The sequence below is a fragment of the Sander lucioperca genome, chromosome 21, assembly GCF_008315115.2.
Source record: "Sander lucioperca isolate FBNREF2018 chromosome 21, SLUC_FBN_1.2, whole genome shotgun sequence".
NCBI classification, from domain to species: Eukaryota; Metazoa; Chordata; class Actinopteri; order Perciformes; family Percidae; genus Sander; species Sander lucioperca.
The window spans coordinates 3,124,051-3,147,037 of record NC_050193.1 but is presented as its reverse complement, the minus strand read 5'-3'; the positions used below and the strand labels follow the sequence as shown (position 1 = coordinate 3,147,037).

The 22,987-nt window shown below is 40.9% G+C and overlaps 1 protein-coding gene and 1 long non-coding RNA gene across 2 annotated transcripts in view; one reads left to right on the top strand and one right to left on the bottom strand.

Moving 5' to 3' along the window:
* Positions 1-22,987, top strand: part of LOC116049982 (keratin, type I cytoskeletal 13-like) — a 511,520-nt gene that overhangs the window by 33,102 nt on the left and 455,431 nt on the right. The window contains exons 9-13 of the mRNA XM_035996645.1: positions 1,658-1,814; positions 2,246-2,407; positions 3,258-3,383; positions 3,468-3,542; positions 3,626-3,763. Of these exons, the coding sequence (XP_035852538.1) occupies positions 1,658-1,814; positions 2,246-2,407; positions 3,258-3,383; positions 3,468-3,542; positions 3,626-3,763 (658 nt within the window). The remainder of the gene's footprint in view (positions 1-1,657; positions 1,815-2,245; positions 2,408-3,257; positions 3,384-3,467; positions 3,543-3,625; positions 3,764-22,987) is intronic.
* Positions 4,104-15,904, bottom strand: LOC118494126. Its single transcript, XR_004896188.1, has 3 exons — positions 15,839-15,904; positions 15,784-15,788; positions 4,104-4,156 (listed from the first exon to the last, which is right to left on the bottom strand). It is a non-coding gene; the product is annotated as an uncharacterized LOC118494126 (long non-coding RNA).

Genomic DNA, 22,987 nt, shown 5'->3' with positions numbered 1-22,987 from the left:
GCATTTAAATTAACATCTTAACATGACCTCTGCAGTTGTTCTATACAGCAAAGATATTTATTTTTATTATTTCGGGGTTTTTTGCAATTAGACATGCCAGCTTTTACTTTCCACTTCATATTACTTTCAGAAATATATATATTTTTTAGGAGAAATTTATGTTAAAATTTCACAATTTTTTTATGCATCTTCAACTCTGATCTACTCATTCATACATTCATGTAGAAACTCCATTCAAACTTCAAAATGTTCCACATCTTTCATACATCTAGGGTGTTGTTCAATTTTCAAATCCAATCAAACTTTTTCAAAATATTTTACAAATTCATACTTTCAGCCAATATTCCACATCTTTCACAAATGAATCAGTATTTTCACAATTAAAACCAAGAATCCAATGTAGCCTCAGCTTTTCAGCATTCAGCATTCACACTGCAATTCCTTCAGAAATGTCCATGTCTAGCAGATGCGCGGAAAGATATTTTCGGCAGGGGCTGCTGGGGTGCTGGGGGTCCACGTCGAGTCTAAATATACTATGTTACACAGGCTCTGTATTCTGCAGACCACTCTACCTCTGTCTCATTTTAAAAACTCACTCACCCCTCCCCTCCATGAAGTATGCTGGATGAGGAGTCAGTTGGAGGAATCTCACTAGTCCTCAGGTGTCTCGGGTTGGGCGATTGATTGGGCGAAAAAAATCCAAAATTCTCTTTTGAGACACTGCAAAGTAGCGCTGATAGATATAGCAGAAACTCATTCGTCGTTGTGTGTGGCTGTGAGTGTGCATGCATGCTATGTGTAGGCTGAATCGCAATCGCGTCAAGACAAATCTGATCGGCCAATACACACTGAAGATAAATTAAATAATTTTAAAATTACAAAAATTATCCCTCTCTTCATCCCACACCCCAAACATGACATACAAAATGTTGTGGAAGAGAAACAACAACCAGAGATATTCATAAGCTATCATTTTATTGTCATCGCAGTTTTAAAGCTTTGCCACCAGGGGTGCTGCAGCACCTGCAGCACCCCCACTTCCTGCGCCTATGATGTCTAGTTGTCTTAGTTCTTCAACTGCTGCTAAACCAAAAGCAGCGAGAACATGTGTAAAAAACTGTAGTGGTACTTATTTAAGCAACAACTAGTAGTACTCGTAAATAAATATATAGTTGTAAATCTGAATATAAATACAGATATAGCAGAAACAGAGACCTCACCCATCCCCAGTCATGTGGACTATGACACTGCATAAACAGTATTTATCTATAAACGTGATTTTTTTAAAACGTTTTTTTTTAAATGCTGCCATTCAATATGTGCAATAATATTAATGCTGCTTTCAAACTCCTTTTTTATTATTTTAATGTCATATTTAAATGTTAAAAATAACAGTCACATTTGTATTTATTTATTTTATTATTTAAACTTTTTGTTTTTTGTTAAAGCAGTATTTATGAGTATTTATGGCAGTGGAACAAAATTTAGTTCATATGTGCAATCTGTATGTACAATTGAATGACAATAAAAAGCCATCCATCCATCCATCCATCCATCCATCCATCCATCCATCCAACCACTTCTTTTGAGTTTCCCTGCAGCTTTGACTCCTAACAGAGTCTATAAAGTTTGTCTGACCCTGTCACCCCCCCTGCAGGTATGAGAACGAGCTGGCCATGCGTCAGTCGGTGGAGGCCGACATCGCCGGGCTGAAGAGAGTCCTGGACGAGCTGAAACTGGCTAAGAACGACCTGACCATGCAGATCGAGGGTCTGAAGGAGGAACTCATCTTCCTCAAGAAGAACCACGAGGAGGTGAGAGCACTAAGAACAAAGCCTGATTGTTGTCGAAGGATATCATACAAACCTGTTAATGAGAATGTGTTGAGTACATTTTATTTTATATTTCTTATATTTTGTATTCTTATCATATCTTTAATACTTCTTTGTGTGTATTATTTTTATTAAGTGTTTCAGCATTAACTTGGATGATCTGTTTAAGTTCACTTTGCTTTCCCAGGCTAAAACAGAAACATTAAAGCCACGAGTCTGAATCAGCTGTTTGTGAGGACTAATGAAGACATGACTCACGTTTGCCTCTGCTTCTCGCTGTTTTTCCTCCTCCCGCTGTTTGTCCGCCTCTGCTTCCCGCCGTTTGTTGTCCACCTCTGCTTCCCGCCGTTTGTTGTCCACCTCTGCTTCCCGCCGTTTGTTGTCTGTCTCTGCTTCCCGCTGTTTGTCTGCAGGAGCTGCTGGCGATGCGAGCGCAGATGAGTGGTCAGGTCCACGTGGAGGTGGACGCCGCTCCGGGACAGGACCTCAACAAGATGATGGCTGAGATCAGAGAGTACTACGAGGGCATCACTGCCAAGAACCACAAGGAGCTGGAGGCCTGGTTCAAGACCAAGGTAAGCTGTGACGTCACTTCCTGTAGACGCAGCGAGGGATGCATGGGCGTACATTTTATCTAATAGTCGCGGGGGACAATAAACATAACGTTTCTCAAGAGCAATTTTTTAAGGGGACACAAACAATAGTCCTTGTACTTGTAACAGGAAATGTTGTGTAGTTGTGGAACTACAGTAAGTCCAGTAATTCACTTTAAACATTGAATAAAGTGATTCTTTTCTCTAATACAGATGATGCTAAACTGAGAACTGAGCCTCCTAATAAGCAAACAAACGTAATGTTTCATTCACACACTCTTGTCACAGCGTAGGAAAGCACAGTGCTCTCGCCAGATGACAACTTTGTTCGGCTCATTTTCTGTAACCAGTGAAAGCATGTTGGGGGAAATTGAAAGCTTGCTAGCCATCAAACTATCCAACAAGCTATTAAACAAGCTAGCTAACTATCTATCCAACAATCTAGCTTGCTAACTAACTGTCCACCAAGCTATTAAACAAGCTAGCTAACTATCTAACAAGCTACGACACAAACCATGTTTTTGTCATGACTACTTTATTAATGACTCAGCATCATCTTTATTAGAGAGAAAAAAAATCACTTCTTTCAATGTTTATACTGAATAAAACAGCTTTGCCAGCCTTACTGGAGTTCTACAAATACTGAAGCGACTTACCGTTTATCACAGGTTCTAGTGTAGATTACCCATAATTCAGCACTCTTAACACTGCGCTGCATTGTGACAGTAAAGCCAGCATTTGGCACTGTCCCCACTTTATGCATATGTTTCCTGTGGATGCAGAGGGGGCCTGTGTGTTGTGTTCATGAACAGTTTGTTCTGTGTTTTTGCAGTCTGAGACACTGAACACAGAGGTGACCACGACAACGACCACGCTGCACACGACCCGGTCGGAGGTCACGGAGATCAAGCGGACGCTGCAGTCCCTGCAGATCGAGCTGCAGTCCATGCTGGGCATGGTGAGTGGCACCGCGGAGGAACTTTAGCAGGAAAGTCAAGTTTTGAAATATCTGACACTAACTTGAGTCTGTGTGTTTCTGCAGAAAGCGTCGCTGGAGGGAACTCTGGCCGAGACACAGAACCGCTACGCCATGCAGCTCTCTGGATACCAGATGCAGGTACGGTAACTGTTTCAACTATTTGGCTTCATATTTCTGCAGTTTGGTGAAGACTTTCACCTGTAAATCCTGTTGCACTCCAGGTGAGCGGTCTGGAGGAGCAGCTGGCCCACCTCAGGGCTGACCTGGAGAGACAGGGACAGGAGTATAAGATGCTGCTGGACATCAAGACCAGACTAGAGATGGAGATCGCCGAGTACAGGAGGCTGCTGGACGGAGAGAGCAGCAGGTACTTTAAACTACTTGTGTACTTAGCCAGCAAGTAAATAAGTGAAGTAATGTGTAGTTAGAAGTAACTAGTAAGTCGAGACCGTCCTCCCCTGAAAAACGCCAACATAAGTCATTTGTTAAAGCAGCACGAGTCGGACCTATATTTAGGTTTCTAGTGGCGGTGCCCTCTAGTGGTCGTAGTAGTTCTGACGGGAGCAAAGCAGGAAGTAAGGTGAGGATGTATAAGAGCGCCAAATGTCCTGGTAAGGAGGTAGGTTGGGGGGGGATGGGTCAAAAAGGTTAACGGTCCCAAACTGGGACCGTTTGGCACGTGTTTAAAACCGCCACCGTTACCTTCTCTGGTTTAAATATGAGGACGTATTTCCGGCCACCACTAGGGGGCGCTAGTTTATGAAACGCTACTTTGGGTCATATTATAGGAGGGGGGAACAAACCACCCATATCCTCGTAGGGTTTGGAGGGGGGGGTAGTCAAATGGGGGTACTTTGGAGGACTGCAGGGGGTACGTGAGATTTTTTTCCAAAAGTCTTAGTTACTATTCTTACTTCCTTTCTTCCTTCTACTGTCTTTTTTTTTTTTTTTTTTTTCTAAGTTTGTCGCTTTTTTCGACGTTTTTGTCACAATTTTTGGAAGTTTGTCACTTTTCTTTAACGTTTTTGTTGCTTTGATGTTTTTGTCACTACTTTCGACCTATTCCTGCCCTACTTCCTTCCTTATGTCAACTGTCTTCTTTTCCAAGTTCAAAGTTTGTCACTTTTTAGAATTTCTTGTCACTTTTGTCGACCTAGTGTTGCCTAACTTCCTCCCTTCTTTCTACTGTCTTTTTTTTGTGAAGTTTTTGTTGCTTTTTTCCGAAGGTTGTTACTATTTGACCTATTCTTTCTACTGTCTTTTTCAAAGGTTTTGTTGTTGTTGAAGTTTTTTTACATATGTGTTCCGAGCAGGGTGGAGAAGCTTTGAAATACCTCACGTTGGGAAATCTGAAACACTTTGTATAATGTCGTACTGCATGCTAATACCTAGCTATAGAGTGTCTTTGATAACACCTACCAGAGGCATTGAGATCTGTGTTCTGATTGGTCGACAGCGTCAGCACCAAGTCGTCCACGAGCAAAACGACCAAGCGCGTGGTGACAGTGGTGGAGGAGGTGGTCGACGGCAAAGTGGTGACATCTTCATCCTCCGAATCCACCTCCGTCAAGAGAGCCTAATCCAATCATCATCATCCTCATCTTCAGTCACTGGTGTAGAGAATCTGATGTCACTGGTGTGGAGAATCCGATGTTGAAACAATAAAAACGAGAGTCAAAATTACCTTTTTTGTCTGTACTTATAACTTTGACCTTTCAGTGTCACCCTGCATTATTCTGTTGCTTTGTTGTAACCTCGCTCAGTCGCACTTCTATGGCTGGTTTGAGCAACCCCTTGACTCTGCGTTGTGTGTAGAATGACGAATGACGAGCGAGAGACTAGTTGATCTTTATGCCGCGATGGGCCCGTTTATTATCTGAAGAGGAACAGAGTATGTACTGGTCAGTCATACAGTTGGCTCACAGTAGCTTACATGCAGCACACTACAAAAGAACAGCATGTTATTTTAGCACAGAGGCTAGCTAGAAAGTGCATTATGCCGCTATTTTAACATTCTGGCACTTGAAAAAGGTACAACAATCCTCTTGAAACTCTTATTATTAATATGTTCATAAATCACAGTGCACATATCTTCATACAATGAATATACAGACATAAATGCACAATATTTGTACTCCGTGCTGCACTCGGCAACTCACCTTGGGCACGTCTCTCATAACTGGCAATGAATACACAACAGCCAGTGGCATTTACCTACTGCAGAGAGAGGGCGCCCTTGAGCCAATAATTCTACATTGATATTAAATAACAATAATGGCAAGTGGAATGGCATAATATATAAACCCTGTTACACAGTTACACACAAAGTTATACATCATCGATGTGAAAAATCACGGTTGTCAGACAGGATCCCACACTCCAGGCTGTCTTTTGACAATACTATCCCCCAGCAGGCCCAGCAGATAATCTCAGACCCCACCCATGTGCTCCACAATGAATAGCAGCTTCTCCCTTCAGGCATTCGCTTCAGAATCCCCCCCCCACCCCCCCGGTGCAGACTCAACCGCTTCGACAACCCCAGAAATGCTGCTTCAATCTTAAAAAACACAAACGTTAATTTTTACCCTTACTGCACACATTATGACGATTATGATGTGTTATACAAAATAGCAGTGTGCAATTTTGTTGGCTAGTTGCAGTTTCTGCATGCAACATGAGCGTGTCCATGCAGAGTGATGCAACAGTCTGTGTACTTTATGTGTGTGTGTGTGTGTGTGTGTGTGTGTGTGTGTGTGTGTGTGTGTGTGTGTGTGTGTGTGTATGCACTAAGTTGTATTGAATTCTTTAACCCTTGTGTTGTCTTCTGGTCGACCATGCACTTGTTGTCCTTCTGGGTCAAAATTAACACTTTTTTTTTTGTTTTTTAAAAAAAATATTTTTTCGTCACTTTTTTCAGTGTTGTTGTCACTTTCTTTTTACGTTTTCGATGCTATTTTTCATTAACACCAACTTATTACCAATAGTTTTACACGTATTTTTGGCGTATCTCATTTCTAGGAGATTATACCTAATGTTGAAATGATGAATGATTTTGACTAATATTAGAAGAACGTATGTTGGTGGAGAATCTCAGACGTGTGGATGTCATAGTTTAGTCAGGTTTTGAAACCATTTCAATTTTTTCAAATGCTATAAAATTGAATACCCACAATTCAATGAAAGTAGTAATCGAGTACTTGCAATTGTACTTAATTTGTTGAGTAATTTGGTTAAAAAGAAACCCATATTTCTGATATAGAAGTTTTGAGACCGGGTCGAATTTGACCTGAGGACAACAGGAGGGTTAAACAGCAGATATTGTTTGTTTGTCCAAGTCAAATTTCCTTGGGGATGATAAAATCTCTTATACACACTAACAAATTAGAACATTTCTGTACTTACGGGCACACTTTTTAACATCTTCCCTTAAGAGTACAGTATTGTTTTTTAGGAGGCCAGAACTGGACCTTTGGACTAATTTGAGTGTACGAAATGAAAGAAGGGCATCTCTCCTGCGACAAGCATCTGTACCCTTTAAGGTACACAACGGTCAACACTTCTGTTGTTGAGTGTGTACATCGATTTTATTAATATAAGTAAGACCATTCACATTTAAATGCATAAAGCTAAGGAACTTTCTGATTGAAATAAGAGTGCAACAGCAACAAAAGACGAAAAGATAAAGAGAAAAAAAACTCTGCATAGTCCATACATGTACAGAAACTAATCTTGAAAATTTTCGGCCAATCTGTGATGTCTAGAAGAATTTTAAAGTTCTGCAGGTTTGATGGGATACAAAAGAGAGAGAGAGAGGTGGCTCCTTTAACACGACCCCAGATAAGTTTAACAATGCCGCCCTCTGCTGCTCCACCAACATTATTTATTTCCTTCTTTTTCTACGACATGCAAAGGAAAGTCATAAGTCTATGAAATGAAAAAGGGACAGACGATAGGAACAATCACACGAAAGAAAGTAAAGTGTGAAGAAAGACAAAAGGACTGTGTCACTTCTTTTGTTTCTATATTTGAACTTCTAAACTAAAGTTGTTTGTGTTAAACCGTGTCAGTGTTTCGGCAGCTCTGCAGGTCGCTTCATGTCTCAGATCCGAAGAGATTTAATTTCCATCAACACAGGAGAGATAATCTGTTTATTAACCCCTCTGGGCTTCGCTCCTCGTCTTCCCTGCACGGATTAGAAATGAATATCAACTCCTCAGATATCAGAACTGTTTATGCCGAGATGCATGATGGGAATTTAATGTTGTTGGTTTCCAGCTCAAAAATATCTTTTCTAAAAGTGTCCCGGTTTAGTTCAGGGATTTATTAAAAAAGAATAAAGTCTTACTGGCAGGGACATGGCTCGCCAGGAGGTCAGGGGTCACAAGATGTTGCTGACAAGACGGACAAAAATGACACTAAATGAACACATACTGTAGGAAAGAAAGAAACCCCTGCCGCTCATTCAGAACGCAGCAGCTCCACTTGTCTTCACCCTCCCCAAGTTCTCTCACACTACACCGAACCTCCGCTCTTATCAATGCTCTTATTTCTGCCCTGAGGACCGAAGCGCAAGCATCAAGGAGGGATCATCAAGGAGGGATCATTGAGCATCGAGGAGCGAGGAGGGATCACCGAGGACTGAGCAGGGATCATCGAGGAGCGAAGAGCGAGCATCGAGGAGGGATCATCGAGCATAGAGGAGCGAGGAAGGATCATCGAGGAGCAAGCAACGAGGAGGGAGCATCCAGGAGCGAGGAGCGAGGAGTGAGGAGGGATCACAGAGGACCGAGCAGAGATTATCGAGGAAGGATCATCGAGCATCGAGAAGGGATCATTGAGGAGGGATCATCAAGGAGCAAGCATCGATGAGGGATTATCGAGGAGCGAGTAGGGATCATCGAGAAGGGATCACCGAGGAGCGAGCATCGAGGAGGGATCATCAAGGATGGAGGAGGGATCATCGAGGATGGAGAAGGGATCATTGAGTAGGGATCACCGAGGACCGCAGCAACGCAGCAGCTATGATGGTCTGGCAGAAAAGTGAAAAAAAAAAGAAATCGTGGCAAAACAACCACAAAGAGACAAACTACTAAAATGCAATGCAACAAAACTATGGACAAACATGTGCTAAATGACCACAAATGTACACAAAACTACGACCACGTAGAAAAGCTACAAGGAGACAAAGTTACTTCAGAGACGCAGAGCGCCAGATGTAACACAAACACAAAGGAAGGTAAAGCTCCTAAAAACAGACGCAAGATGATCACAAAGAGACACAAAGTTACAGAGCCAGAAATTGACTAAAAACTGACAGAAAATAACTATAAAGGAAAGTAAAATACAGATCCCTGCGCACAAAAACAACCAGACGTATGAACAGCTTCTTTCCCACTGCCATCACTCTAGTGAACTGCGGATAAGAGTCACCCCCACTTCTCTACACATTACATACTTATCATTCTAATATTCATCTTGCACACTACTTTGCACTATTACTTTTTGCACTTTACATCCCACTCCATGTGTACTTGTCTTGATATTATGTCTTATTTGTATATTTGTTTTTTTGTACATTATGTTGATATGTGCCTATATGTATATTGTTGTCTCTATTGTACAGTATGTGTCTATATTACTATTTGTCTACTGAATCTTTACTACTACATGTCTATTTGTTGAATGTATAGAGAGTCAACACCTACCAAAGTCAAATTCCTTGTGTATGTGAGTATACTTGGCCAATAAATCTGATTCTGATTGGCAAAAAGTCCAGTCACCAGGGAAACAGAAGCTCAAAAGCAACAAAAATAACAAAACTCACTAAGGCTGATGAGGGGAACAGGTGAAGGGCGGGTGAATGGGGGGCAGGAAGGTGATGGGGGATAGCTTGGACAGTCTGAGGCCCTCTGGTGGACAGACAGAGAACGAATGTGAAGGGCAACAGAGAAAAAATAAGAGAAGCTTATACTGTGTGTGCAAAATGCAATGATTTTGAAATGTTTCTCCGCATTTCTGACTTTTGTTGTAGTTCCAATGAAACAACCTGTAGGGGGACCGAAGCTGGAAAAGTTGCATAGTATGCCTTTAACATAATAACCGCTCTAATGTCTGACCTGAACCCTAAAATCAAACCTCAACCCCCTTAAGAAGTGAGGATGGACTAAATGCACTTACTGTCTAAAAACATCTACACTTTTCCAGTTGCAGAAATACTCTCCCTTTCCAGAAATGTCTAAATTTTTTTAGAAAACGTCTTCACTTATAAAATGTCCTACTTTTTAAAAAAAGTTTCCCAATTTCCAGAATGTTATTCCCTTTACAAAAATACCTCTACCTTCTAAACTCAAAGATATAATCTCTCACACACTCACACACACACACACAATCGCGGCCCACGATTCCTCGTGGCGCCTCCCGAACGCAGCGCAGACGCGCTCTGTGGAAGATAGGGGTTAGGGAAGGACTCTGAATAAACCTTTTAGGCTTCCTTCCTCTCCTGCACTGTTATTCTTTTCAAATCTTTTGTATGTACTTTATATCTTTGTTAGTGCAAAATAAACTAAACTAAATAAAGTGTCCTGTGGCAGTGTGTTTCTGCAGCGGTTTCTGATTGTGCACAGTAGCAGCAGCTTTAGTTCGCTTCAGGCAAACGTCTCAAAGTAGTTCATGTTCCCTCATTAAATCTGAGGGTTTTATGATCTGACGGTGTGCCGGTGGCTCATTTCTTTCTGCAGCGAGTGGAGGAGCAAACTACGGTCACGAGATGGAAATCAGAAATATAATTCTGATCATAGTGTTCAGTGTGGACAGTATATAATGTAAAGGTTCTTTCAGACCAAACAAGCGTACCGAGACCAGTGCCTGAATTGGTCCCAAATGAGACTATCCTCCCCGAAAAAAAATCCCCCATAAGTGGTTTGTTCCAGCATGATTCGGACCTATATTTAGGTTTCGGTAACACTTTATAATAACTACACACAATTCATCATTTATTAAGCATTTGTTACCTATTAGTTAATGGTTTGTTCATCATTAGTAATTTATTGTTCATACATAATTCATAATCAGTAAAGCATTTGTTCACACAGTTATAAAAGGTTTGTTCATAGTAAATAAGCCTATCTAAAAAAATAAGTTTGTAAGTACATGATTTATACTTAATAGGTAATGAAAAAAACATTTATAAATTAAATAATTTTCCCATTATAAACCAGTTGCAAACTATTACTAAATGATTTGTTCATCATTTGCTCCTATGTTAATTCTCATAAAGAAAGCATTTGTATACACACTCATAAATGGTTTGTTCATAGTAAGTAAGCCAATGTAAAACGTTTATAATATAGGGGACTGCAAATGTAAATTAGCCTGTGGCTAACTCTGTACAATGCATCAAATGCTAACATGTATGTTTAAAATAGTACATGGTCCCTAATAAATAAATAAAATTAAAAAAATTAAAAAAAATAAGTTGATTTTTTAAAAATTCATAAATGATGCATTAACCATTTGTAAATTAAGTCATTTTACGATTATTAACTAGGTACTCAGGAATGTATAAGGTCGGTTAAAACTAGTTAAGTTAATGATTAACAGACTATCTACACCTTCATTTGTTCATGCCTTAAATAAAATGTTATGATTTAGAAATAGGCCTAAACTAATACATCTGTCACACATACTTACCAATAATGTAATCCATGATTAATTCAGGAGTTACTGCTGGTTAGTTAAGTATATTGTGTGAGCCCATCTAAAGTGAGCACTTTCTATGCTTTACAAAGCATTTATAAATGAGTTTCAAAGGCTAACAGAACCTGGACACACATGTATTGTTCTATTTGGACATGCCTTCAGAAATATGCCTACGGATAGTTAGTGTGTTAATGCATCTTTAACAAGCACTTACCAACACATCAATTCATGATTAACTCATGAGTTACTACTGATTAGTTGACTACATGGCGTGAGCCTATCTAAAGTGAGGACTTGCTATGCTTTACAAAGCATTTATAAATGCTTTAAGAGTTGCAAAGGCTAGCAGTTACAAAAGAGACACAAGTAAAAAAAGTATTTGTAACCCTTATTACGATGTAGTCAGAATGTACATTTATGAAATAGCTCGATAGTCTGTTAATCATTAACTGTCAGGATTTGTGGCTAGAACCCAGAAGCAGACAGAAACACAGTTTGACGTTTTAACACAGTTCATTTCTGAATCGGAGAATGTAACAGAATGGACTGGTGGGGAATCCTCTCAGGTGACAGAGCAGGTAGTGAACACAGGTGATAGCAGGCGGAGAGTGGCGTCAGCAGGCAGGTTCAGCGGCAGCAGACAGAGTGGTTTTCCTTCAGAACACGAGAGAAGCAGGATTAGGGTTGGCAGGCAAAAAACAACAGGATGCAAAAAGATCAGAGACACCTACGTGACAAGACTGCCCTCTTCGGGCATTTTTGTACATTTCTCATTTTTTTTTTTTCATTTTGTGATAATTTTTGCTGTGTTACTGCTTATGGCATGAAATTTTGTCAGAACCTTTCTTTTTGGTCAACATTTTTAAATACAGTGTTTTTTTACTCTTACATGTTTTTTTTTATACTTGATTGATTCATTTTGTACCCTCTGGACACCTTCGTGGCAAAAATGTACATGTCCAAAAAACTGATATTAAATTATCATATATCAATATTTTTTCTGCTTTTTTTTCAAAAAATTACTTAAACACTTCTAACTTGCTCAAAACTACCAAACATTCAAACATTTTCAGGATTTTAACCCTTTAAATGCCAGTTTATTTATTTGAAGTATTTCATTATTTATTACAAATATTATTATATTATATTATATTCCATATAATGAATAATATGGAGATGGAGCTTTGGTGGCGATTAGAGTCTTGGATATGTCAAAGATAAGCAACAAAATTAATTTGATTGCATTATTATCTTTTACGTAGTGTCCGATACTCCCTCTGGACACCTTCGTGGCAAAAATGTACATGTCCAAAAAACTGATACTAAATCATCATATATCAATATTTTTTTCAGCTTTTTTTTCATAAATCACTTAAACAACTTCTATCTTGCTCAAAACTACCAAACATTAAATCATTTTCAGGATTTTAACCCTTTAAATGCCAGTTTTATTCTTTAAAGCAATTATTATTTATGAAAAACCCAACAGAACATTAATTATTTTCCATAAAATAAATCGTAGGGGATTGGGGCTTTAGTGGTGATTAGAGTCTTGGATATGTCAAAGATAAGCAACAAAATTAATTTGATTGTATTATTATTTTTTACGTAGTGTCAGATACTCCCTTTGGACACCTTCGTGGACAAAAATGCCTCATTGACTTCCATTAAAACCACATTTTTTTTATCTCACTGCCTTTACAGTATAAAACCATGCATTCTGTAATGTCAGTATTTCATTTTGAACAAAATATGATATTTTACATTTTACACTGTATTCCACCAGATTCAACCATTTTCCCTTTGTAGGCCGATTTTTTGCCAGTTATATTATGGAGCTGTGTGTGTGTGTGTGTGTGTGTGTGTATGTGTGTGTGTCTCTGTGCTTGTGTCTGTGTGTGTGTTTGTGTGTGAGAGAGAGTTTGTGTCAATCTGTAAGCAAGCGCTGATCATTTTAGGGGTGAAAAAAGGGCATCTTATTTTTGCCAGTTATATTATGGAGCTGTGTGTGTGTGTGTGTGTGTGTGTGTGTGTGTATGTGCATGCGTGTCTGTGTGTGAGAGAGAGTTTGTGTAAATCTGTAAGCAAGCGCTGATCATTTTAGGGGTGAAAAAGGGCATCTTTTGAAGGATGCATTTCATGTGTCTTTGGAGAGGTGCTTGAATAAAAACATTGTCTCCTGCATTTGTTGTAAACAAAAACAACTATTAGTGTGTTTATGCACCTGGCTGCTTTCACAGCCAAAGATAAAAATGCAGCTTGGCTGAGGGGTCATTTCATTAGTGAGCAGAGAAGGAGAAAGACCTGGAGCAAAGAGAAGGAGCAAAAGTGAAGAGGAATTTTAATGCAAGAGAGGCTTTAGAAATGGTCATGCAGCCTTTATCTGCCAGCAAACTGCAGGACTCATCTGAAGATGACACAAGTTTCGAGGGGGAGTCTGACACAAAATGGTCACTGGAGTCCTCCAATTCTGTGAGTGCCTCTAACCCTTCCTCTGAAAGTGGAGAGGACACTGAAGATCCTGTCCATCCTAACAGTGAGTGGACAGTGAGACGGTGCGCTACATTAAAGCACCGACCGGCATGATGCCAGAGCCCACGAGATATGCCATATCAAGAATCCATGATGTGGCATCCTCTTTCGACCTTTTCTTCACTCCTGACATGATCCAGCTGATTCAGCAAATGACAAACCTACACGGGAGGCGTTCAATCTCAGGATGGAGTGATGTGGATGCTCAAGAGATTCGAGCATACGTGAGACTTCTCATACTGGCAGGTATGTACCGGTCCAAAGGGGAATCTACCCGGAGCCTGTGGGATGCCCATAGTGGGAGACCAGCCTCCAGGGCCACCATGTCCCACGAAGGATTTGAAATGATAAGCGCCAGTTTACAGCAAATGCAGGAGACAATGTTTTTATTCAAGCACCTCTTCAAAGACACATGAAATGCATCCTTCAAAAGATGCCCTTTTTTCGGTGTTTGGTGTTTTTTGCCCCCAACATCGCCTTCCATGTTTAGGGTTAAGGTTAGGGTTAGCTGCCTGGAAGGCGACGATGGAGGCAAAAAACACCATCGAGCCGTTTTTTCACCCCTAAAATGATCAGCGCAGGCTTACAGATTTACACAAACTCTCTCTCACACACACACACACACACACACACACACACACACACACACACACACACACACACACACACACAAGGCTCCATAATATAACTGGCAAAAATACAATAATTTCATGCATCGGCCTACAAAGGGAAAATAGTTGAATCTGGTGGAATACAGTAAAAATGTCAAATATCACTTTTGAACTTTTGTTCAAAATGAAATACTGACATTACAGAATGCATGGTTTTATACTGTAAAGGCAGTGAGATTAAAAAATGTGGTTTTAATGGAAGTCAATGAGGCATTTTTGTCCACGAAGGTGTCCAAAGGGAGTTTCTGACACTACATAAAAAATACTAATGCAATCAAATCAGTTTTGTTGATAATCTTTGACATATCCAAGACTCTAATCACCACCAAAGCCCCATTCCCCTACGATTTATTTTATGGAAAATAATTAATGTTCTGTTGGGTTTTTCATAAATAATAATTACTTTAAAGAATTAAACTGGCATTTAAAGGGTTACAATCCTGAAAAAATGGTTGAATGTTTGGTAGTTTTGAGCAAGATAGAAGTTGTTTAAGTGATTTATGAAAAAAAAGCAGAAAGAAATATTGATATATGATGATTTAGTATCAGTTTTTTGGACATGTACATTTTTGCCACGAAGGTGTCCAGAGGGAGTATCTGACACTACGTAAAAAATAATAATGCAATCAAATTAATTTTGTTGCTTATCTTTGACATATCCAAGACTCTAATCTCCACCAAAGCCCCATCTCCATATTATTCATTATATGGGAAAAAAATCATTTTTTGTGTTTTTTTGTAATAAATAATGAAATACTTCAAATAAATAAACTGGCATTTAAAGGGTTAAAATCCTGAAAATGTTTGAATGTTTGGTAGTTTTGAACAAGTTAGAAGTTGTTTAAGTGATGAAAGCAGAAAAAAATATTGATCTATGATGATTTAATATCAGTTTTTGTGTGCGTGTACATTTTTGCCACGAAGGTGTCTAGTGTTTGTAAATTTGAGGAGGACACAAGGGTTAAGAAGCTGCGCTGATGAGCCACGAGGAACAGGTGGGTGATTAGAGATTGCCTGCAGCTGCGCGTCATCCCAGGAGCGGCCTGTAACACGCTGGGGAAAAAGAGGGGAAAAAGAGCGAGCAGAGGAGAGGGAGAGGAAAAGAGAGAGAGAAAACTCCAGGGAAGCCCTGCTTGTCACTTCCCCACTAGTGGATTCATGACATTAACTTCCTAGTTTTAACTGACCTTATACATTCCTGAGTACCTAAACAAACACAGAACTTTCACCCAGGAGAACGGGGTTCATGTCCCGTTAGAAAAGAAAAGGAAACAGAGAGTTTTTTTAACTTTAGGGAACAAATGGAGCTACATCATGTTCTGCGTCACGTGATAACCTTCAGGAAGTGAAGTAACGTCTGATTTGAACCCAAACCACCATCTTTTTATCAACTTAACTCAGTAGTTTTGGTGTCTAAACCCTAACCAAACTGGGACCGTTTCACAATGTTAACGAGGTGTTTAAGCCACGACCGTTACCTTCTCTGGTTTAGATATGAGGACGTATTTCCTGCCACCACTAGGGGGCGCTAACTTATGAAACGCTCCTGTGGGTCGTATTGGGGGGGGGACAAACCACCCATATCCTCGGAGGGATTGGAGGACTCCTGGCCAGCGCCCTAATTCAGCAGTTACATAACATGTTCATTGTATGTGTCTTGGATATATTTATATTATGTATAGGCCTACCTATGTTAATAAGTGTTAATACATACTGTAAAATGGTCCTGTAGGGGGTCAAAGGTGACTGTTCAGATCAATCCCACAGCGAAGAGAAGTTTTACTGGAATTTAACTGGGAAAGACAGAGAAGAACTAGGTCAGCTGTCAACCCTTGAGTGTTGTTCAGATTGATCATTGGCCGCCCATTGTGACTTGGAAAGAAAGTGACAAGTTAAACCTCATGGTTGGGGTTGATTGGCAGAAGGTTTACAGAGCTTAAGCTTCATTCAGAGCTGAGGTGTGGCCACAGTTTGGAGGCTGAAGCCAGCGGGTGGGAAACAAGCCGCAAAGCCAGATAAGTAATCCTACCACAATCTACTGTTTCAAAGTGCCCTTGAGAAAGACACTGAACTCATAATGCCCCCAGTGGACATGAGCCAGAGACTGGAACTGGAACTGATTGAATGTGAAGCTGCATGTTCAGTCAACTTTTCTTAAAAACAATGTTTAATGACTCATTGGTTTAGATTTTTTCAAATGTGGAAGAGGGTTAGGATAGTCTTCCACTGCCAGCTCTATCTCCAGTAGGGTCTGGCTACACCACAGATGCATTCTGGGATAGGAGAAAAAAAACACTCTGGGTTGTTTACATTTTTTAAACCAAAGGTGCCCAAATTCTGTCATATGAAGTCCCAAAATGTATCTGGATGGACGGCCATGGGCTGAAAATAAATGTTTTTCATAGAAAACTTGACATTTTCAGCTTGTAGCGTTGTTTAGAGGTTCTGGTTAAAGTTGCTCGATCCAACCGGAGTTTAAAGGTGCTGTAAGTAGGATTGCGAAGATTCAGGACGTAGCCAAAAAATTTTAACATCAATAACTTCTCTAAGTCCCTCCCCCCACAAGGGAGAATGAATGTGTGTGCATGAACAGTGATTGACACACAGTTAGACACCCCCCCTGGCCCTGATTGGTGCATCTGAACAGGGAGCGATGAATTTTTGCAAATCTCACTACAGGCTGTAGGTGGTGCCAGAGGATGCACATTTTTCTCAAATGACCTGCTTCATGTAGTTCTACTGGAACGTAGGGTCAGTTTCAGCAAATATGACAGAAAGTTAGTTTCATTAAGTCTTACCTGCAGCACCTTTAAAGATAACTTAAAGTAAGCAGAAAGTGAGGGACATCCGGCAGGACTTCCATAGGTGCAGGAACTATCCGGTAAACGAACCGTCGTTGATATAGACTATGTGTTTGTGGTCATTTAGCATCTCTTCATGGTCGTTTTGTCTTTTTCACTCGCTCTTGTTGTTCTGACAACATGGAGTCGGTATTAATCTTGTTGCACCATCTAAATTTTCTTCAAAACTTGACATTTTCAGCCCTAGCTCGAAGTTTGTTGTTGTTTCCTGAAGAGAACGGAGATGGGAACGGCAACACACAGAGAGATGTCCAGACCTTCCTCCAAAGCGCTGCGGAGGAGGGTCTGACTAGTCCAAACAGCATTCCTGGATGGGAGAAAAACCCGCTCTGGTTTATTGGCTTTTCTTTAAACCAATCACAATCGTCTTGGGCAGTGCTAAGCTCCGGACGGAGCCACGGTGCCTCTGCTGAATAGCCTCGGGAAGGAACTTGTTTTGGTGTGTGTATGTGTACATTCAAAAGTAGTTTTAGTGGTGCAACAGAAAACTCTTGGATTGGACAGATAGTCTAGCTAGCTGTCTGGATTTACCCTGCAGAGATCTGAGGAGCAGTTAACCATAGTCCTCAGAAATCCACCAGAGGTTAGAACACCAACACAGAGACAGAGGAAGGGGACGCACATCTGGCCAAAAAGAAGGACATCCGGCAGAATTTCCGGTGGTGCCAGAGCAATCCCGGAAGTGGAGTGTTGTGGATATAGACTAGGGTTACCCGAACTACCTTAATTATAAAGGACCTCTTTGTGACACCAAAGAACATAAATATACACACAGAAACTTCTGTCAGTCACGACATGGACCCTGATGATTCAGGATGACATCAGTTAAGTCAAGTCAACTTTATTGCCAATTCTGCAGCATGTGCCAGACATAGAGAGCAATCGAAAATATGTTTCTCCCCCGAGCCACGGTGCAAAAATGACACATACAAGTATAATATAAAGGATAAGAAATATATACAAATATAGATTAAACAAAAGATAAGTAATGTATAAAGTACAGTAATACATTCAAAATAGTGCAAATTAAAGCAATACCCAACAATATAGAAAACTAAAGATATTGAAAATGTGCAATATAATAAGAGTTCCTGGGTGTCTTTTTGCAGTCAATCAGATCAGTCCTTCCTGCTGATTTGAGAAGACATAACATGAGAGAGAGAGATCAGGGTGTGCAGTTTGTTTCTACCTGCAGGTATGAAAGCTTATTAAATGAACTATTGATGCCTCCAGAGACACAGGCGCCCACAAATGATGGCATCACTCAGCGATGACAGCTTGGATTTACTGGCTGCAGGCCTGAAGCTCGTATGTGTGACAGCAGATTGCTGCACATCAATCAGAGCCACTGCCTTTTCATTCCTGGGATCAGGTCTCACTCGGCTGCCAGATGAGCAGATTAACTCCGAACACACGAATCTCAAATCACACTCCCTCTCATCACTCAAACGTTAAAACAAGGCAAAGTTTGTTTTCTTTGCAGAGTCAAAGACATCTGACAGAGGTCATAAATTAAAGATTCGATTCAATAAAGTTTATTTTATCTCTGTATTTTATCAACTTGCAGCGGCGGCGCTGCGGCTTCAGCCCCGCATCTTTTACTCGGCTCCATTTTTAAAGCAGAGAAACTAGTTTTATTGTATTGGTGTCATTTGATACTAAATAACGCTCAAAGTTAAGGTCCTTGCATACTGAGTCTGACATTTTTGTGCTTTTGTAATTTAACTTAAAGTGATGAATTGCAGATTTTAATCCAGCTCTGTGTCTCGGTAGTGTTGGCAGAAGAACGGTGTTTGGCTTCCACCTGCGACACCAGTGCATCCACCAGACCACCTGAAGCCATCTCGGTAGACCTCCACAGCTCTTCTCCATGGGAATAATGTGTAATTACCCATGCATTCATGTGTTCATCACATTACAGTTGCAGCTGAACTGAGAGCCCCATTGTTGGGTGTTTATTAGCAGAGAGTTTAAGATGGATTCAGCCTGCAAAATAAAAAAAATGCAGTAGCGTTCAACTGGAAGAATATAAGGTGTGGATGTAGATTTTAGTAATATTTCTAAACTGCCTACTTTTCCTGCAACGTTCTGAAACGGTTTTGTATCGTCACAAATCTTTGGTCTGATCCATCCATAGAGGCGCCACGCAGTATTGTGTGTTTTCTTCTTTAGGTATTCTTAAATAAGTTGTGTAAAAAGAACATACTGCAGACTGCTTTTGTTCAGCACCACAATTTATTGATCTGATGTTTCAGTCTCTCTGGACCTTCATGTCAAGAGCGTATGTTTCTAGAATAAAAACAACCTTAAACACTTGTAAAAAAAACAATAGTTTGCAAAGTGCTTTGACAGAGGAAACAAAAGCACATTCAAATCAAATGACGGTATTCATGAGTAGTGACTTTTAAAAGCCGAGTCAAAGAGCCTCGGGTTCAAACGGTTCCCACCGAGAACACAAACACATACCACAGCTGAGACTTTATCTTTCTGGGCATAACACATGATACGCTGCATGTTACCATGACGACACAACAAACCGACGCTCTCTCTCTCTGGGCAGCCGACGGCGTTTTCCCACAGCCTGTTCATGGAGCAGGACGCTGTCAGACCAACAGGTGAGCGCCCGCCCATTGCCAGGAGGCGTTTCAGCTCCGTGTACTGACAGAGAAAACACCAACGCTGCAGAAACTGGATGCACTGTTTCAGTGGGGTCAGCCCTATGTTCCCACAGCCCTATGGTTCCACAGCCCTATGGTCCCACAGCCCTATGGTCCCACAGCCCTATGGTCCCACAGCCCTATGGTTCCACAGCCCTATGTTCCCACAGCCCAATGGTCCCACAGCCCTATGGTCCCACAGCCCTATGGTCCCACAGCCCAATGGTCCCACAGCCCTAAGATTTTTTTTTTAAATTAGGCCCTATGTTCCCACAGTTCCCACATTTCTAAGATTTTTTTTCCAAAATTAGGCCCTATGTTCCCACATTTTTAAGAATAGGGTTAGGGTTAGGGTTACATTCCATCTGTAGTCCATTGCTACTGGATAATAGGTTGGGTGTAATTGGCTACCAAATTGGGAGAAAGGGCGATAAAATCTGATCCAAATTTATTAAAAAAGGAAATGTGGGAACATAGTGCCTAATTTTGGAAAAAAAATCTTAGAAATGTGGGAACTGTGGGAACATAGGGCCTAATTTTGAAAAAAATAGATATATAGAAAAAAATATATATAGAAATGTGGGAACATAGGGCTGTGGGACCATAGGCAAGCTCCCCTGTAACTGAATGTAGTTTAAAGTTACCTGTACTCGAGTATTTCTGTTCTACTAAATACTTTTAACTGCACATCCATCTGACAGCTTCAGTTACTTTAAATAACCTAACCCTAACCGTTCAGTTACTTTACAGGATATTATTCAATATCATCAGCTAATAAATGATGATGTAACATCAGCCTGTTCTCATGAAGCATCCGTACATATATCTCTGTGAAAAGTAAAGCTCTGTAATTGGTTTGTATTCCACGTATTTATTACTGTCAGCAGCATATTGACTGCTGCTGTGTAAGAGCGTGAAGATCCTCATTTTCCCAGAAGAAGTTAAGGAGAAAACACAAGACTTTCAACCAGGAAACAGGTGTTCATCTCCCGGAAGTGTATAACCCAAATCACGATCTTTTTTCTAAACTTAACCAGTCATTTTGGTGTCTAAACTTGAAAAATGAACATATGTGTTAATAACATATGTGTACCAAGTCGAACATTCTCTGGGATATGTTTTCATGCTAATCAAATACATCTCTAGCTTTAAAAAAGCTACCGGTGGTTAGCTGCTTACGCTACCTTTCGGGGCAGAGGGTAAATTGCTATTTCTACACCACTAACAAGGGTCAAAATAGCACCAGACTTCCACGGTAGCATAATGAGGGTCCCTACATGTAAACTGAAGCATTGAGAACTTTGTAAGTGTACAGACAGCTTATTAAAAAGCCAATTTTTACGTTAATCTTGATCGCTATAGCTATGCGAGTACTTTCGATAGAAAAAACCCTGACCCGAATCAGTGCAGGTAACACGGAGAAGTTATGTACTACAAGCGTCCCCTGAGCTACAACAGCAGTGGTCGGGGCAAGTTTTAGAGTGCTTTTGTGCCTCTTAACAGACACAAAATGCAATTAATATGTCTGTGTCATATGAACAGGGCCCTTATGTGTCAACAAGATGCGTTTTCAACTCAGACATTGTTTAAATTCACCTACCCTGGTCCCTGTCTCGATCCTGCCGGTAGCTAGCTTGCCCTGCTAGCTGATAGCCGTTAGCTGCCGTCCGGTGAGTGTATTCAGACAGGCTTCTGTGATAATCATCCCAATAACAATCCACAGAGCGGCGGTGGTGTGGCTATGTCCTCCAGAGGACAGGTCATGTCATGTCTTGAAGTGTATTCCCCCCTAAAAAAAAACAGTAGTGTGGTAGTAGCTGTTAGCTGCTAGCTGCCCTCCGGTGAGTGTGTACAGCCAGATAGCCGTTAGCTGTTAGCTGCTAGCTGCCCTCCGGTGAGTGTGTACAGCCAGATAGCCGTTAGCTGCTAGCTGCCGTCCGGTGAGTGTATTCAGCCAGGCTTTTGTGATAATCATCCCAATAATCCACGGAGCGACGATGGTGTTGCTATGTCCTCCAGTTACTTAAGGCTAGCTTTAGCTTGCGCTTGGAGCAGCAAGTTCATCTGCCTGTTGCCCCTCTGTCTGTCTCGTTCTTTCCAACTCTTGTGAGGCTAGTTCTTCATCTGTATACTCGGGTTCGAATAAATAAGGACGACCATCAAACTCAAAAGGCTCTTCCATGTGTTGTATATCTGCTATATTCTCCATAGTTACGTTACTCCAAGCTTCTTCCCTTATAAACAACTCCGCTCTTCACTCTTCACACACTACGCTCCAATATGCACACTACTGTTTACCTTTTCCTGCTACAGCTGAATTCCCGGGAGACAGCGCGATGCTACAGCTAAGCTTCAGTAACCCTATTACTGTGCAAGCCACAGACATCGTTTATCCCGTTTCCATGTAGTTACATAGTCACTGATATGGTCATAACCACTACAGTGCTCAACTATCTATTTTGAGGGGGAAATAATATAAACCTTTCGCTGCGAAGGCATGATCTGTCCTATGCAGGACATCCACCAGACCACTGGGCGCTCTGTGGATATATGGCTGGAATACTGGCTGAATACACTCACCGGACGGCAGCTAACGGCTATCTGGCTAATGGCTATCTGGCTGTACACACTCACCGGAGGGCAGCTAGCAGCTAACAGCTACTACCGCACTACTGTTTTTTTTTAGGGGGGAATACACTTCAAGACGTGACATGACCTGTCCTCTGGAGGACATAGCCACACCACCGCCGCTCCGTAGATTGTTATTGGGATGATTATCACAAAAGCCTGGCTGAATACACTCACCGGACGGCAGCTAGTGGCTAACAACTATCAGCTAGCAGGGCAAGCTAGCTACCAGCAGGATCGAGACAGGAACCAGGGTAAGTGAATTTAAACAATGTCTGAGTTGAAAACGCATCTTGTTGACACGTAAGGGCTCTGTTCATGTGGCACAGACATATTAATTGCATTGTGTGTCTGTTAAGAGGCACAAAGGCACTCTAAAACTTGCCCCGACCACTGACGTTTTAGCTCAGGGGACGCTTATAGTACGTAGCTGCAGTTTCTCCGTGTTGCCTGCACTGATTCGGGTCAGGGTTTTTTCTATCGAAAGTAGGCTACTCGCGTAGCTATTTCTTATACTGCACTGTAACTTTTATTCT